This window comes from Vespula pensylvanica, chromosome 6 (assembly GCF_014466175.1).
Source record: "Vespula pensylvanica isolate Volc-1 chromosome 6, ASM1446617v1, whole genome shotgun sequence".
NCBI lineage: Eukaryota > Metazoa > Arthropoda > Insecta > Hymenoptera > Vespidae > Vespula > Vespula pensylvanica.
Window position 1 is genome coordinate 4,243,708 of NC_057690.1, and position 19,061 is coordinate 4,262,768.

General features: G+C 33.7%; 1 protein-coding gene across 4 annotated transcripts in view; it reads left to right on the top strand.

The window, feature by feature from the left end:
- The window catches only part of LOC122630278 (gamma-aminobutyric acid type B receptor subunit 2), a 240,194-nt gene extending 225,971 nt beyond the window's left edge, over positions 1-14,223 (top strand). For 3 of the 4 annotated variants that reach the window (XM_043814615.1, XM_043814616.1, XM_043814617.1), the window contains 12 exons: positions 3,322-3,556; positions 4,543-4,783; positions 5,251-5,373; positions 7,249-7,359; positions 7,473-7,697; positions 7,911-8,093; positions 8,186-8,285; positions 8,571-8,609; positions 9,773-9,893; positions 10,906-11,333; positions 12,288-12,692; positions 13,244-14,223. In XM_043814615.1, the coding sequence (XP_043670550.1) occupies positions 3,322-3,556; positions 4,543-4,783; positions 5,251-5,373; positions 7,249-7,359; positions 7,473-7,697; positions 7,911-8,093; positions 8,186-8,285; positions 8,571-8,609; positions 9,773-9,893; positions 10,906-11,333; positions 12,288-12,692; positions 13,244-13,788 (2,756 nt within the window). In that variant the 3' untranslated portion in view covers positions 13,789-14,223. The remainder of the gene's footprint in view (positions 1-3,321; positions 3,557-4,542; positions 4,784-5,250; positions 5,374-7,248; positions 7,360-7,472; positions 7,698-7,910; positions 8,094-8,185; positions 8,286-8,570; positions 8,610-9,772; positions 9,894-10,905; positions 11,334-12,287; positions 12,693-13,243) is intronic. The other variant, XM_043814618.1, reaches the window with a different exon arrangement.
- The last annotated feature ends 4,838 nt before the right edge of the window (positions 14,224-19,061 follow it).

Below are 19,061 nucleotides of genomic sequence, written 5' to 3' on the forward strand. Positions count from 1 at the left end.
AAAAAACAAAAATTCAAATACTTCATTCGATTAATGTAAATGGAATTAAATTAATAAAATTTGTTAAACTCGGAAACGATGAAATAAAAAATAAGGATAATAATGTGTATTCTGAATGACAAGTTTATACGAAACAGTATACACACAAATATACGCGAATATAATTTAAAGTTCTATGCAAGTCGTACGTAGTAGATACACGAAAAGTTCGCCATTTCCTACCGCAAAATGCAAGTTAAATCCAGACGAAGTTAACGGTCTCTTTCGTTGCCAAATTTCCACTCGTATCTAACGGTACGCTAGAGATAGAAACATTCAAATGCAGTTGGTATGTATTTGAAAGGAGAAAGGATAATAATCGAAGTATTCCTTTAATTTAGATATCTTCTCACATAATCAAGGACGTATTAAATTTGTCCTTAATGTTCTATCTCAAGGAGTATAAATCGATGACGAGATAACAAGTACCATTCAAGTAATATATGTATGTTACGTTCTCATTCTCTTTAAAATTTCTTTAATGATTGTTCGGTCTGATTAAAACTTTTATCAACGAACTTTAATCTGGATGAATTCGCAGAATTTCAAGATGATTAATATTTTCGAAAAAAACAGAGTATGTTTTTGATCTTCGAATTACTTTCAAATAATTTCTAATAAATAAAAGATGCGTCGAAGAACAAGCCTATTTATATATTATTAAGTATTTTTATAAAAAATTTTATACGCGTTATTTTCTTTTCTTTTCTCTCTCTTTAAATATCTCTTTAACTATCGTTTCTATTCATTCGACGTACGATTATAAACAGATTTTTTTTTTTTAAAGGATAGCGTTCTTTTTAAGTTATTATTATCAAATTAATTTCTAAAGAGTTCGATGAACATCGTGTTGTCAATAAAAATTTTCGAAATAGGACACTAAGACCGACATCGATTTTGACGATATAACCAGGTATTTAATAACAAAAAAATATAGGCAATATATGTATCTAACCCGGAAATTCTTCTCCTAACAAAACTTTCTCATTATGTAGATCATATTGTAAGGAACAATTTTTTCGTCGGAAATTCGCTCGAGATTTCTTTGAATTTTTCATTTTTTCCATATAACTTAGTCAACTCTATAGCATAGAAAAAAACTTTTTATATTCAAATTACAAGAGAGACACTTTCTTTGCATCGTTATTGTTTCATTTACTCAATTTACATAGTAATCGTTCTAATTCGATCGATTTTTCTTTTAAGAAAAAACTGATAGAAGTACGACTTACAATTGGATCATTCTCATATAAAAACTCGTATATGCTATATTTTATCAATAATATAATAATGAAATTTAGAATAATTATTATTTTAATAATAATTATTTTGCTAAAGTTTATATAAAAAGATTTTTTATATACATGTTACGGTTAACTAGTCAACTAAGTATTAAAAAAAAATTTTTAATTCAGAGAACTGTAAGAAACTATTTCGTTGCTTCGAACTTTATCTTCACTTCACAAAAAGAAGAACGAAAATAACTCGATATTCTCTCGACATGACAACAAAGTTTTATTAAAATCAAAATTGTGCCAGATTAAAAATCTTTTCTTGTAAGTAAAAAAAGAAAGTAGGATAGTGTAGAATAAAGAAAGAAAGAGTAAAAACGATATTTATAGTGCAAATAAAAATTATTTTTGCAGATCAAGAGGCAGGGGAAATGGGAAAATTTTGAAGTCAAATTCACTGTTTTTAAATGGAACCATGTATATTTTATTTCACAGTACTTTGACAATTATTGAGACGAACTCAAGGACGTGCCATATGTGGTCCATTTATTATCGCAAAATGTTATAAACTATGTTATAAAATTGTGAGTTCCTACGGAGTGTAAGCCAGTAGTATCCTTGGTTTCCAGCTGTTAGGTTGCATGCTGTAAACAAAAACCCAAACTTCTTATCTCACGTATACGTATATAACACTTAGTAACTTGAGAAGTATAGGAGACAACCAGCAACCAACGATACAAGCTTACACTCCCCCAACAACGAACAGTTACACTTACAAATTCTGACCTTTAACGAAATCAGAGTAAAATGAATTAAAGTGAAAAAAAATCACATATATATATATATATATTATGAATATATTTTAAATCATATCCTTTATTTTAAATATATTTATCTATCAAATGAAACTGGCATCGCGAATTTTTTTATCGGACAACCATCACCAATAAATAATATAAAATAATTATCAGCGAAGGATTATAAAAGTTAATCGGATTTTATCGAAAATACGAACAACCAATTCTCTTATAAAAATATGAGAATCGAATAGCTGACAGAAAGGTGAAGAAGGAGTAATAAATTGTAGGGGTTACGATAAAATATCGTGTTTACTCTTTCTTCACGATAACGTGAATGTACTCACGAAGTGGAGTAAATCTGTCCTCTTTGGAAAGAGTGATAATCGGATTTTATAAAATCTTAGCTAACTTCAAGATGAATCACGACTTTGTGGATTTTATGTTAACTCTCTGTCTCTCTCTCTCTCTCTCTCTCTCTCTCTCTCTCTCTCTCTCTCTCTCTCTCTCTCTCTCTCTCTCTCTCTCTATCTCTTTCTCTCTCTTACCTCCGTAGAAATGTTATTTTAACGTTTGATCGTGTGCGTTCTTTCTCTTTTTCTTTGACGATGCAAAGAGGACTGAGTGAAATGGGGAGATGAAAGAAAGAGGGTGAATCAAGGGAAGTTAGGGGTTTGAGGGGATTGCTTTGGATGAAGTTTCGGCGACGACCGATCGTATAATCAATCACGAAGATTCTCTTCTTTATCTTTTGCCCTAGACGGAAAGTCGAATATCGAGTTTTGCCACTTTCAAACTACTTGTGATGCTTTCACGTCGAGAATCATAACCCATTTTCTCTAATCTAACCAAGCGCACTCGAAAACGATATTGGCAAATATTTATTCGACGTCGCATCTGATTTAATGGGGTCAGTTTAACGAGGACACGAGAATCAAATCGAGTATCGTATTGTAAATTCATAAGAGTAAAAAAATAATTCAAGCGAGCAAAGTAGTTCGCAAAACTTTTCAGTTTTATATTATGTATTGTGTTTGAATCAAAAAAAAAAAAAAGGAAAAAGAGAAAGAAAACGAAAGAGAAACAAGAAAAAACTTTTGGAGATACTCGGTTGCTTTTCACATAATTTTATACTTTTTTAATTAACAATATATATCCAATATTTAATATAAATATGTATAGGTAAATTTAAAAAGGATAAACAGAGTTATGGTTCCCTGTTATTTTGGAGCAATGAAAATTATTGATTCCAGGCGGTGCCGAGGTTAAAGTTGGCGAATATGACGGAGTGACAGACACTTTAGACCTGAGTAAAGGAGACTCTTTAGTTTGGAGAGGCAAGTCACCTCCAAAGGATCGAACCCTTCACATCATTGAACATTCCACCGTGAATATTACGATCTACGCGGTACTGGCGTCCGCTGCAAGTGTTGGCATCGTTATGGCGGTCGTTTTCCTTGCCATAAACATAAGATATAGAAATCAAAGGTAATAATCAAATTAAAAACTTTTGCTTCTCTTCTTCTTTTTTCTTCTTTCTTTTTTAACAAAATCTTTTCCTTTTTTCTTTTTTTTTGGAGAAAATTCTCTCGACTATTTGTAACATATCAATCTATACATATACGTTTCTATGAAAGTAACAACTCCGTATATAGAAATTTTGCCTGTTCCACACTTTTCTTTCTTTTTTTTTTTCATCCTGTTCCACCGTGTTAGGCGCGAAAAGTGAAAAACGATAAAGGGAGCCATCGATGTTCCTTGGCGAGAGAAGCAAGTTAAAAGTTTTCGACGGCTCGATCGTCGTTACTTCCACACGGTTAACCCCTCGATGACCTCTTTCGAGAGATTTTCAGCTAACAGCGAGACGAATCGAAAATCTCTTCTTCCGCCCATGAGATTTCGTAGAAAAATCGAGATTGTAAATAGTAGCGGCAGTATCGGCAGGCGCCGTCTGTGCCTGGTCCAAGATACGATCTTTTATGATTTTGTTTTAATTAAAATCCCGAGATTTCATTTCAAAGAGATTAAAAAAAAAAAGAAAAAGAAAAAGGATGAAAGAAAAAAAAAAGAAAGTGCTGAAGAGATAAAGATAGCGAAGGATCACCCGGTTTGAAACATAGCATCGTTCGCAGTGGATGCATCTGACAAGAGCGTGGGAAAAAATGCGGTTAATTATTCGGTGGAGTTAATTAAAAGTTTTAAGCGCAGTCTAGAGGGCAAAGCGATGCAATGGATTTTTTAGAGACGGAGAAAGAAGAATGAAACTGACCGACTTTGAAAAAAAAAAAGAGAGGGAGAAAAAGAAAAAAAAAAGAGAAATAATAAAGGATCGCTAAATAAATAAAGAAAAAAAATTACCGATTGATCAAGAAAACTATTATTAGCTTTTTGGTTATTGTTAAAGCTCGTTCAAAATTAAACAGAGATATAAAAGTAAAATATAAATGATCTTCCTTTTATTATTTCCTTTTCAGATACATAAAAATGTCATCGCCACATCTGAACAATCTCATCATCATTGGGTGCATGTTTACCTATAGCAGCGTCATTTTTCTCGGATTAGACTCGCAATTGTCGAGCGTGACCGCGTTCCCGTATATTTGTACCGCAAGGGCATGGCTTTTGATGGCTGGATTTTCATTAGCTTTCGGCTCCATGTTCTCGAAAACTTGGCGAGTGCATTCGATATTCACCGACGTGAAGTTAAACAAAAAGGTGAGTACTCTTAACGGACAAGGTATGTCCTACCTACGGATAGCTATGTTGGATATATATACATGTGTATCTTGTACAACTAGTAAGGCTGCATGCACACTGTCGACCAGTTGTCAGCGACCAGTGAAATACATTGAGTCAAATGCACGCATTTGCAAGTTTCTTGTAGACTCTCCGAAGACTACATTCCAAAGTCTTAAAGTGACTATAGCTAGCGAATACAATGCTGAACAAATTTCTTTTTTCTTTAATACAAAAAAAAAACATTTTTTATTTAAAAAAAATTTTTCTTTTCATTATACTTTAACGCGTTTGATATCCACAAAAACGTCTTCTCATTCTAAAGTATCTGATTCTTTATTATGAACTGAGTTGCGTCTGGGCTGCGTCTAGGTTAAAAAGAATTCTCTCGCGATTATCGTCTTCCTTTATCCGCTTTTCATACGAACAATCTCCGTTTTATCTAGGTTATAAAAGATTATCAGCTCTTCATGGTGGTTGGCGTACTCCTGGTTATCGACCTCGGGATCATGACTACGTGGCAGATCGCAGATCCATTTTATCGAGAAACTAAGCAGATGGAACCTTACGTAAGTTTTATTCTTTTTTTGTTCTCGAACAAAGAGCAAGCTTTTTATCCGAACTGAACTTTTCCTTTTTTTTTTTTCCTCGGTAAACATAATAATCCTACGAACGTATCCTAATAAAAAGGAAACTGTAATTCGTTTTTTGCTTTTCTATCCGAATAAAACGAAAATATAAAATTATATCCGATTTCATTAATTATTATTTTTCTGCCTATTCTAATGAAGCCGAGAGAGAAAAAGACAAAAAGGAAAAGAGAGAGAGAGAGAGAGAAAGACAGAGAGAGAGAGAGAGGAAGAAACAATGAAAGAAAAAGAGAAAAAAGAATATTATTTCACGGAATAACGAATATTTGAATATTTCTATTCATGTTTAATTATACTTTCTATCTTTCGATCGTCAAATACTCGTACTATATTTTGTCTGCGCGAACGAACGAGTACAAGTTTCACCGTGGGAGGAAAAAAAAGATGGGAAAAAGTACGAATAAAAAGAGGAGAAAAAAAAAGAAAAAGAAAAAAGAGAAAAAAGGAAAAGAAAGAAAAAAAATAGAAAGACGAATCGAGCAGCATCTTTGAACGGTTCGGGAGGGTGTGCTCCTCGGAATCTGGTTTGCTCAGGCTCACACGCCGGGCAAAGCTCTTCGGAATATCGACTGTGCGCTCGAGGAGAACATTCCATTGATGTTCGCGCAACTTTACCAGGCAAGGCACCACGCGTATTTCCTATCGCAACAGTCATTTCGTCCTACGTATTATCTTGATGAATTAATAACAAATAATAGTACGTATGTAAATTTATGCGTATATTTCACATACTGGAGAAAATTTCATTATTTTTTTTTTTTGACTCCGTCCTTTACAAAAACGGGAGAAAGAAACATTCCCTAATCGAAAATATCGATGTTACCATGTTCCAATGTAATTTGTTTAATTTACAAGATTTAAATTAAAATTATTGCACACGTTGTTAAACGAATTATAATAGATATTATATTATACGTTACGTTATACATTACAAGTAATATTATTAATACTATCATTATTATTAATAATAATATTTTATATAATTGTATTGAACAAGCACACACCACATACACATTTACAATATTATATTAAATACGATGAGAAATTATAGCGATATAGAAACGATAATGCGAGTAATAAAATTTTAATTTTACATGGTAGTGGATATCTCGCGTTTCCCTTCGAGGTACGAAATGAAAGAAATATTCAATGAGCGAAAGAAAAAACATTTTCGTTTGACAAGTAGATGTATATCTAATAATAATAAATAAATAAATAAAAAGAAAAGAAAGAATATAAAAAGAAAAAAAAAGAAAGAAAAAAAAGATGTACTGAAAAAGCTAGAGTTCGTACATTCTCTTTCTCTTTCAAGATAGATATAGAGAAAGAGAAGTTTCACGTTTGAGCGAGATAATGAAAAAGCAAGAGAAGATGTGGTGGTAGCGAGGAATAAGAGAGGTAGAGTACTTGTGGTAGTAGAAAATAGGTAGAGAAGGCAAAAAAGCAAAAGCAATCATCGGTAGCGTTTTGCCAACAATCGGCACTCTGGACCACACTCAACGTTGTTATCGGAAAGAATTCTCGAAGCACTTACCTCTCTTTAACTCTCACTCTCACATATTCTTTCTCTCTCTCTCTCTCTCTCTCTCTCTCTCTCTCTCTCTCTCTCGTTCGCTCGTTCGCTCGATCTCCTTCGGGCTCTCTCTCGATCTCTCTCTTTCTCTCATTCTAACGAGTGGATATACCTATCGTTTTGGCACAGAGCCCTCGGATGCTTGAAACGCTCGCGCTCGGCCGATTACACTCAACGATCATGCTTATAAAATGTTCCTCTCTGTTTCCTTATTCTCGCAGCCGCATCCCTCGAGCGAGGACATCATCATCATACCGGAAAACGAGTATTGCCAGAGCAACCGGATGACCGTCTACATGGGTTGTATATATGCTTATAAGGGCCTCCTGATGGTTAGTCTAATAATAATTTCTCCCTACTCTTTCATAAATAAAATAAAGAAAAAGAAAGAAAACAGAGAAAAACAAAGTCGAAGAAATATAACAAAAGAGATTTTTTTTCTCAGATTTTTGGTGCATTTCTGGCGTGGGAGACACGACACGTCAGTATACCAGCTTTGAACGACAGCAAATATGTCGGGATGAGCGTTTACAATGTCGTGATAATGTGCGTCACCGGTGCAGCCATAAGTTTCGTCCTTGCCGATAAGCAAGACGCCATGTTCATCATGCTCGCCGTCTTCATCATATTCTGCAGTACGGCCACACTCTGTCTTGTGTTCGTACCTAAGGTAACTCTCTTTTATTGTGTTCTATCTCCTCTCTCTCTCTCTCTCTCTCTCTCTCTCTCTCTCTCTCTCTCTCCCTCCCTTTCTCTTTTTCTTTTTTTTCTTTTTTCTTTTTTCTTTTTTTCTTTTTTTTTTTTTTTTGATGCCAGTTCAACAGTTTCTCTCTATTGCCAACGAGCTTGATTCTCAACGGGGCTTTTCCTTCATGACACCTAGCTGATAGAGTTACGAAGAAATCCGCAGGGTGCGATCGACAAGCGAATGAGACCAACCTTAAGACCGGTGTCCAAAGCTAGAAGGGACTCCACTGTGAGCGAGTTAGAGGAACGATTGAAGGAAGCTACGACGGCCAATCAAAAGTTTCGCAAACAGCTTTTGGAGAAAGACAGCGAACTTCAAGTAAGTAGGATTCTTTGAACTATGACTATTCATTTGATATCTTCCTTCTATAATATGTAATAGTATCATTTCTGTTAATCTTATTACACCAGATGTTCCTAAGAAGACTTGGCGAGGATGGAGTAGCGGACACTCAGGAAGTCATGGACAGGCTAACCGTCCCAAGGCAAGAGGGAATCATAAAAAAAGAAGGTAATCGGATTGCTTATAATTGTTTGGTTTCGTTGATGTATATCTTCCCGATCGCATCCAAGCTAAATATCATCAGGTGGCTTTTATCATGAATTTTGTATATTATAAATATATCTTTGTACGTGTCAACGTTATAATTAGCACTTAATAAACCAAATATTCTGTAGACATAAGTGATAAAAATGAAGTTAATAAAGATAGATACATGTTACGCGAAATCATTTCACCGCGGAAGGCTATCTTGCACCGAACAGTTTAACTTAATTATCACACTCTGTATGTTAGAGCCCACTATCCAGAGGCATGGCACTCAAAATCATAAAGGTCAGTTGTTCGTCGTATTCGACATAGCCCAGAAGAAAAAAAAAAGAAAGTGATATATGAACTAGCAATCCTGCTTTTTTTTATTATTGCTTCTCATTTAAACGTTGATATATTATGTTAATGACTTTAGGATTTCTTCTATATCGTAGTAAAAAATTATTATCTAATTGGAAATTCTTCATTATATTTATGAAATTTTTTATTCCTACTTATAAATTTATTTTTTAAGGGATATACCTGTTATATATTTACTTTCAAGTTACATTTTCACTCCACAGAGTATGCACGCAATGTTTTTAGAAACATGTTTTGCAACAGTAGCCGCACAATTTTTCGTTTTTTACATCAGTTTCATGCGTCGCACATCCTATGTTCATTGTTTGGGAAAAGTTCTTTCATTTAGTTTTTCAGTAGTTTTTTCCATTCGAAAAAGTTCTTTCGCTCAGCCAGTACAACAACGTTTGTTGCAGACGCGGATTGATACATCCGTAACAGCAATTCACGAATTTAGCATTTGCTAGTTTAATCCAGTGTGCATGTCTAGAGATAATTTGTTATTACAGTCGTAGAAGTACGATCGCTCAAAACTGATATTTGAAAATAATAATAATTATAACATACGCAAACACACATTTACACATACGATAATAATGACGAAACAGAATAGAGAAAAAAGGGGAAATATTTTTTTCAAGAAAAAATATTGAAGTCGGTCATACTTTTACAGTTATACTTTGGTAGTTGTGGTTAATGATCATTCGAACTGTGCATTCTTAGCTCTCATATCAAAAGTACCGCTATGAAGCCACACTTAACCTAATTAATCTAGGATTATCGAGGAATGTTTGCTCGCTTCTTAGAAAAGAATTTCATTCAAGGCTATGATTCATGAATGAGTAGAAAAAAGAGTTCAGAATATAAAGCGATATTTACAATTGACATATGATCCTACATTGTATTTGCATCCAGACTTGAATAAAAACACAGTGACGTGTCTTTTGTCACGTAGAATTGCACAATATGGCGGACATAAAATATGGTAGATTCGAAACGGACGCCATTAAAGATGGTTAATATTTTCGTATTTTGATGAAAATTAAATGAAGAATTCATATGTACAAGGAAAGAATTTTGACGCATTTTGTTTATTTTATTCTTTTTAGGTCCATCTTTAACCACGGAAACAACCGATATTTCGATGTCCATGTGCAGTTTGACTTCTACTACGGTATCCCAAGCGGAAGGGGATTACGTGAACGCGAGTGTCGTCGAACAGGCCGCAAAGTATGTAATGTATTAAAATTCGAAAGAAATACTGCACTGTGAAATATTTCAAGACAAATAAGTAAAAGATTTTTAATTAAAGAACAGTCTCATCGTCTCCTTAGTAAGAAGATAATTACTGCCGTGACACGCGAAATCGAGATTTAATCTACTTTTCGTAACTTTCCGTAATTTTACTCTCGCTAAAGAAATTCTCATTTAATATCCACCTAGCATTCCCCTTCTCTTTTCATCATCATCTCTATCCAACCTCTCGCCTCCTCCAACTCGCTTCGTCAAGTCAAAAGCGATAAGAAAATAAGCACATTGATTAAGTTTCCGCGTGGATAGATAAGTTACTTCGCGGCATGCTGAAACGATCTGCCTTTTAAAATATTCTTTTTTAAAGGTATTTTTAAATTGGGAATCTCGCGTTCGTTGCAATCATAATTAAGTATGCTAATAATAATAACAATAATAACGATGACGATGATGATGATAATGACAATGACGATAATAATAATGATAATAATAATTATAGTTTATATAACTATACTAATATTTAACATATACTAATAAAATAATTGAGGTCATTGATGCAGAAAGAGGACATATACGTCGAAATCCTGTTTCATGTAAATCAAGTTCCAAGTTTTTATTAAAGTAATTATTACTTAATGAAAAGTAATGCAGTTAAAAACAATTTTTTTTTGTCAAAGGTACTGTAACATCTCCTTCAAGCGTTCCGTATACAGAAATTATGATTAAAAGATAATATTTGTTTTTTCTTTTTTATAAGTTTAAAAAAATTGATTCATGTGCCCTTTTTCTATAAATCGAATACAGTCGTGAAAAAATGAACTTTCTCTTCGTTCCTTTAATTAAATATAATTACTTATTAAATTCATAATTTTTTTATATATGGTTTAAATAAAAAATACAAAAAATTAAATTTAAAAAATCAACAAAAAATTTCATAACCAAATGTGCCCATTTTTCATCAATGACCTCGATTATTTGATGCGTTTTTCAGAAAGAAGACGACCTTCGGAAAGGTACCGGCCATCGCGGTCGATAACGAACGCTCACCCTTGATCCTTCCGTCGGCATTGAAGCAAACTACTGGTGAGGATACCGCTCGTAGGAAAAGTCATGTTGGTGACGAGAATCAAGATAGCGAGCCATTGCTCGAAAGAAGTCCGGAACCACGTTCGGAGGGTAAAATGAACGTCGATTTCGTACCAGAAGCAGTCGAGGAAACTGATTCAATTGTTCTCGAGGAAACTGCTATTCCCCGAGATGCTAAAATCATTATGAAAAAGGATGAGGAGAGAGCGAGACTGCCGACACCACCACCTTCCAAAAATGTCTCATTCAGTGAATTACATGATCAAGGATACTCCGATCAACATATTCTTCCTCCGCCATTACAATTTGTTCCACCGAGACATCGTCATTCTGGTTAGTCTTTTGTAATTATAAATACGTAGATTGAACAAGGGTAACAATTTTTGTCAAGATGCATAGAGCTTCTCAAATATAGAGGGAAAGAAAGAAAATTAATTTTCTTGCTCTGCCACTTGTAGGGATTTTCATTCTAAAGATAGATATAATGTAAACAGAGAAAGAGACATTATTTCATTATTTTTCGACATAGTCCTCACTGACATTGACGAGCTTGTAAACTACCGCTTCACAAGTTCGAAGAATTCCCGTTCGTAAACTATGTGCCCGAACGAATTTGCGTACGATAGCTTTAACTTCTACATTAGTGGTAAAACCAACCTTGGCCTTCCTGATATCAAGAATCCTCATCCTGGATGACAATGCGAAACCCCACAACAATGTTGCTACTATCGGTTGGGAATGTATGGACCGCCTATACAGTCCCGACCTGACACATAGTGATTTCTTCTTCCTCCCTACTTTGAAGAAGGCATTGGAAAGGAAGTGTTTCACCAGCAATGCAAAAGTTGAAACTGCCTAACCCAAATTTGTTCGTAAAGAGGGTACACGCTTTACGAATAGGGATTCTTCAAAATTGTGAAGCGACACGACAAGTGCGTCGATTTCACTGGGAATTATTTCGAAAAATAGTGAAATAATTTTCTGTCCATATCATAATATATTTCTTGAATAAAAATCCCTGCAGATAATGAGTCAAAAAACTAAATAACCTTGTGATACATTATATTATGTGATTCTTTATTTCCATTATTTTACAAGATGTTATAAAAAAAAAAGTAACAATTTTGAAAATCATATTTACTCCTTAAAAACTGCATTATCACCGATAAGAAAAAACACTTGTGTTTTATTTTTAAAATCGATAGCGAATACTTCGCGTATGTTCCTTGTTAAAATCAATCATTATACCTAATTGAGTTGTGTGCTTGAATTGCAATGTTAACACAGGATTTGTGAACGTGCCATCCCATCAGTCTTTAAAAAGAAGATCATCTGTGAGGAATGATACCTTGGCACATTCTCATCACGAACTATCGGAATGTCGCAGAACAAGCGTACCAATTAACTCGATCAGCTACATTTCGACGGAGAACGTGTCCAAGTCGAGTGGTAAGGACGACATTCAGACTTCTTTCGACAAAGCATACGTGATCGGGGAATGTGGCCACCGGCGTAGTCTAGTTACCGGCTACAGATGCGAAAAACATGGTGGACGTGGACACAGTCACGCAATGTTTAATGGCTCAGCTGAGACCCCACCGGCGCCGCGACGTCATCGTAAGCATCATGATTCTCACAACGCCAGCTCGCCGAGCGTGCCCGCCATGGTCAACGCCAGCTACTCTGATACTGGTCAATGTCTTTTCTACATCTTATCATTCTTACGTTAAATCGTAGATGGACAACTTTTTCTCTGCCTCGAGCCGCACAATACCTACCATCGATCAATTCATTCCCCCACTGCTTAAGTTCACTAAATCAAGTTACGAAAGTCGTGCAGCTCACCAGGCTCAACGGTGTCAAATAGAGGGGATCGTATTCTCGCATCTTAGCAAACAAGTAAAGGCTACGTGCGGTTCGCCAGTTGTCCATCTATGCTTTAAATCATTCCTAAAATCTAGCTCGTTATATAAAAAAAATAAAATTAAAAAAAGATAATCGCAGAAATATCGTGATTAATAAAAGATTCGATTTATCAAACGATCTATTATCGATCGATCCATCGCAGTTTTGATCTAAAAACGACTATTAACGAGCAGATCAATCATTGCTCTTTATTTTTCCTCAACGATTAAAACTGCAGATCGTTAACAATTCCAGCTAAAGCGCTGACGAAGTCAATCTCTGAAGTGGTATATATCACGTTCGTTCTAACTCTACTCACTCGCATTTTCTTTTAACAGAAAGATGCGAGGAGTTAGCTTCGGCGATCATACAACGCTCGGTTTCGGAGAGATCGCGAGAGAAATGTTTGCGTGGTCGAAGCGGCGGTGGTCATTCAATCTCCGAGTGTCCTCATCGTCCTGCTGCTTCGCGGAAGATTCGCGAATGCAGACACACCGAATCGAAATTACGTCATCAGCAAGCTCGCTTGGAATACGTTCAGAGCACACCAAATGTAGCGACGATTCACAACAGCAAGTATGCAAGTGGTAATCCACGCGCTGGGGATGTTGGTGGAAGTGGCGAAGGTATCCTTGGATCAAGTGGTGTGAGCCGTGGTGGGACCCGTGTTGGTTCGAGAGCTGGGCCTGGCGTTACATCGAGTGGTGGGGAAATACATAGTGCTGCCTCTGATGGCGAACTCTTGGACCGGGCGATATTACTGCCGATATTTCAGAAGCTCCTCACTGAGAGACATAAAAGTAATGCGAGGAGTGGATACGGTGCTAGCATAGCGAGTTGTCCGAACATATCGATAAAGTGCGACATTGTCGAGTATCTGTAAAAAAATATCTATCTCTCCTCGTTTTGTAACACTCGAAGGACCGCGTTCTCCAAAAGAGAGATATCTCTCGTGCTTCTGTATAGTAACGTAAAACTAAGATGTCTCATTTTTTTTCTTTTCTTTCCCCTTCGTATCGTCATTGTTCTTAAATATTGTCTATGCGTTTACAGTCAAGGAAATTCTGAAATATAAAATGTTGTGCACGTAAAGATGCCCCCATCTCTTATATGAAATTTTCGAGAGATTGGACTGTACTAACGCTAATACATATAAGTATCGCTCAATCGGAACATTTTATTTTACAGAATCTCTTAGCTGTATGTCGACTTGTGCAATAATCGGCCGTTGTAAATTATCCATAATGCGCACACGTGAAATGTGTCAGATTCATTCGCATTTAATGCAATTAAATGTTCAACTCGGCCATTTGAATAATACGTCTGGTCCCTTTTAAGTGTTAAAAACGAAGAAACAAGGTGTATCGTCACCGAGAAGGAGAGTGGGATCTGTTATTTATATTCTTCTCGACATTTCCGGTCACGTCAAAAAGAAAAAAGAAAACAGAAAAATACTCGTCTCTGCATTTTCTTTCGGTTGAAAACTTCCTCGTGATGGAAGAACAATCGACACATTTTTTTCACGATTAATGCTTCATGTTACGTTCTTATACTATCTTCACATTTTTTCTTTATTATTACTATTAGATTTAGGACACCCGATGGCGAATATTTTCGACAATGTCTCGTTAAAGAACGTTTGCATTGATTCATCAACGTATAGAATATACTTGTTGAGTCATGGAACTCTAGAAAAATAAAGAAATTATCGTAGAAGAACCGTGCTCTATTTCTTTAGAACAAAGCATGATTGATCTATACGTTCTCATGGACATTGATCAGTTCTGTATTCATACAAAACGAACATCCGTATCTGTTACAATTAATTACGCGATCTGAAACACTTCGATTCGCTTCTAATAAAAACAAATGAGAAAAACAACTTCGAGCGCTTCGAACACTTCGTTGCTTAAATTTCTTAAGATGTGCACTTCGAGATCATAATAAAGTCTCAAATTTTTTGTCTATTTCGTTCTTCAAATGACAACGGATTTTTTTTTTTTTTTTTTTTTTTTTGTTAATCGTTTAATAACAAAATTTTATTGAGGATTATGTTTTGATATAATTATTTTATTTTTTATATATTAATTTCATTCTTTAAATAAAACGGATCTTGAAGTTAAATGTACAAAAAAAAAACCGCAAGTTAAAATAGACGATGATTCTTCTATGTATTTCTTTTTTTATCTTTAAGAGTTCCAAACAATCAACAAGTGGATGTCCGCAATTTATTTTATACCTACTAATACGTCAATGAATTGATTCGACAAAAAAAAAAGAAACAACAAAAAACGAAACAAAATATTTATTAGACGACGACGAACGAGAAGTGATCTTTATTCAATTTTCTCTCTGTATTTCGAGTCAATTACCATCAAACTGTTTTTAATACGAAACCTTCTCAAGTCAAATGCAAGAAACATATTAACGGAATAATCCTCGATATCGATAGATACATACATACCTACGTCTTCGAAATACAAAATTCTCAATCGAAGAAGAAATGTGACTGTATACATTGATAATTATCATCATCATAATTATTATTATTATTATTATTACTGTAATTATGATGATGATGATGATGATGATGATGATGATGATGATGGTGATTATTATTATTATTATTATTATTATCATTATTATTATTATTATTATTATTATTATTATTATTATTATTATTATTATTATTGTTTTATTATTATTATTAATGTTGTTATTATTATTGTTGTTATTGTTATTGTTATTATTATTATTTATATTATTATTATTGTTATCATTATTATTATTATTATTATTATTATCGCGCCTGCCGTTAACGTGAATATAAGTAAATTAATCTCAACCAGAGAGCGCGGCGCGATTAATGAAAAATTACATATACATGTATTTCCCTACATACATATACACATGCATACGCGCTTGTTTCTCTGCAGAAAGGATTAATCGATCGATCGACACAAGAAGTCAGAATTATTATCATTCGTTTTTATAATTTGTCGGAACCTTGAGCAAACATTTTCGATCATTCCTGAGAATCATCATCGTAGAGTTAAATGAAACTATTTCGCGTGTATACGAGGGATAATGTCAATTTATTGAATCGAATAAGATAGAATCCACGAATAAACTGTTTGTCTGGTTCTCGCTTGAATAAAAACGAGGAAAAACAGAAGAGAAAGAGAAATGAAAAGAAAAAAAGAAAAAAGAAAATCCGATTTATTATCTCGCATGAACTAATAACAATATTAATTTTTTATGATTAATCTCACTTAAATAGTTTACAAAGGGAAAAAAGATTTTTTCGATTAGAATTCGATTAAAGGTCTATAGACATGTTCTAACTATGGTCGCAAATATATGAAAAACGTAAAGGGTACGATAGGTTGAGATTCGAATTTCATCTTAGTATTTTGAAATTATTCTCACAGCACGTTCATCTAATTGTTAACGAAAGTTTCAAGGAGGTTGCCGCGAAAATGAGTATTGCTAAAGCAATTTCAAAGAAAAATAAGAAGATCATAAGATATACATACTATAAACTCGCACAAGAAGATACACTTACGTACGTGTAAGGTATATTTATTAAAAGAAAAAAAAAAGAAAAAGAAAAGAAATATATCTACGAAATACTCGTACTTACTTCACTGTCTTTTACGTTAAGGATGTGACATCCGCTTTATATACATAGGAATATAAAAATTTAAAAGAGAGAAGAAGAGAAAGAGAAAACAGAAAAGAAAGAGACAAGAAGAATGAAAAAAAAGAAGAAGAAAAATATAAGTAGAAAAAAAGCGGAAAGTACGGGGAATATTTTGTAAATAATTAAAAACGTATGTCTAACATATTATTATCCTGAAAGTGCACTTCTAATAATGCGTTTATACACGGTGACAAAATAACCGTGCTACGACGTATCCTTGCTCGATTTCTAAAATACAGAATCGTTACAGCCTCCTTTTTTGCAATTTTTTCTCTCGTTATGTACGTTTGCTTGAATCGATTGGTATCGAGAATGTTTTTTATATTATATAGTTAATCGTAGAACGACGATGAAAGAGAAAAGAAATTTAAAAGAAAAGAGAGAGAGTGAGAGAAAGAGAGAGAGAGATTTGATCGATACTCGTTTAAAAAATAAAGAAAATATTAAAAAAAAAAAAAAAAAAAAACACAAAAAAAACAGAACAAAACGAAAGAAAGGAAAAAAAAACTTTACGCATCGCGTTGTGTTTTTATATATATAAAAATAATATTTATATGAATATTGTAAGATGAATTATATCTATGCTCTTGGAAAAAGCATGTGTTATAATGATCGTAAATACGCATACGTACCTACGATAGAATGAAGTTTAGAAAAAGTAAAGTGTTTATACGTACGTCATATTCGTTAGCTCGTGAAAATTTAACGGGAAATGATAATCCGATGATATAATGATATTTCGAAGAACGAATCGCTCTTTTAACGTCAATTAATATTCTATAAACTACGAATCTTGAAATTATTAGGAAAAGGAAAAATCGATTATGATAATTATTGTTATTATTATTATTATTATTATTTCTATTATTATTATTATTATTATTATTATTATCGCGAGCAGCGTATTGAATAACGCTAAGCTAAATATGTATATATCTAATCGAAACTTTTTTGGTTCCATTGTAAAGTTATGAAAAACAAAAAATCGAAGGGATTCGAAAATGGAAGAGGGGTTAATGCACGATGTAAAACTTTATTTTCGTGTTGAACTCGTGAAAATGTCTTGTATGTATATATTTATATACATATATATAATAAGCATATATGTGTATATATATATGTGCTTGGGTTTTAGTCCGTCAAAAATAATGTCCGTGTCGTGATGTCACGATCAATTATGTTCCACGGTACATACTTCATCTACGTCGGACGTTGATGCGGATGTTGGTAGCATAATTTCATCGCCATGCGAGTCTCTCTAGTTTGCCTCGGATGGAAGGAAATTAGGAATGAGGTGTTCCTTAAATACGCTCGGTGAATGTTACGTTTCCCTCGTTGATGATAAAGAAAGAAAAAAGAAATATACACACACACACACACACACACACACACGCACTCAAATACACACGGAGTATCCCAACGAAAAGTTTCCATCAGGATTATTACGAAATTTAGTCTTTTTCAAGGAATTCCATGACGAGTCAATTTTCTTTTCGAAGGGAATAAATTTACCCACTCATCCATTAATCCCTTAAGGAGCATGGGAACTCTCTAAAGAATCTCAAATGGCAATAAAGATCAAATGGCATCATTTATAAGCTCTTTTAATTCTCTTTACAATGATGTTATTTCTTTTCAATTTTAAATCAATGGTTTTTGAGAAAAAGCATTATCGAAGTTTTAGCTATACAATAAATTTTTATTGATTATTCTTATTATTAAATGTTTATTTTATTAAATGTTCAAAATATGTATAACCGATCTTCATGTAGTAAATAGTCTTTTCTTGGTAATTGTTGATTAAGAATACAAAAAACATCGTTGTGAAGAGAATTAAAAGACCTAAATGATATAGCACTTAATACTCTGTTGCTATTAAAGATTGTTGAGTGCTTTGTCACTCTCCCTTCCCCAAAGAGATTAACTCAAAGTGGGCGAATTAATGACAATGACCTTTTCCCCTACGAAAATAAAATTGATCTGTCTTGGTATTTTCAAAAAAATCATTAGACCTCGTAATGATGTTAGCAGACACTTCGTTGGAAGACTTTGTATATACAGGTATATGTATATATGCTGCATATCCAAACAGTGTAAAATATTCAATTGATCTCTCTGGAATAGAAATTAGAAATTAGAGAGAAAAAGAGAGAGAAAGAGAGAGAGAGAGAGAGTCTGATAAATACCAGATTGGAAAGAATTTATGAGTATTAGGACTCTTACGCAATTCGAAGATATCGAACTTGTTCTTCTTAAAAGTAAGAACAAATGGATATATCTCGGAAAATGCAACAACAAAGTGAAGAAAGATAATAAAGAAAGATTAATAAAAAAATACACTTGTACTATCCGTATTATATCGCGAATAGTCTCATCATTTTTTCAAGATTATCGAAGCATCTTTCGAAAAAAATTTTTTTTTCTTATTTATTTCTTTTCCTTTCCTTTTTTTT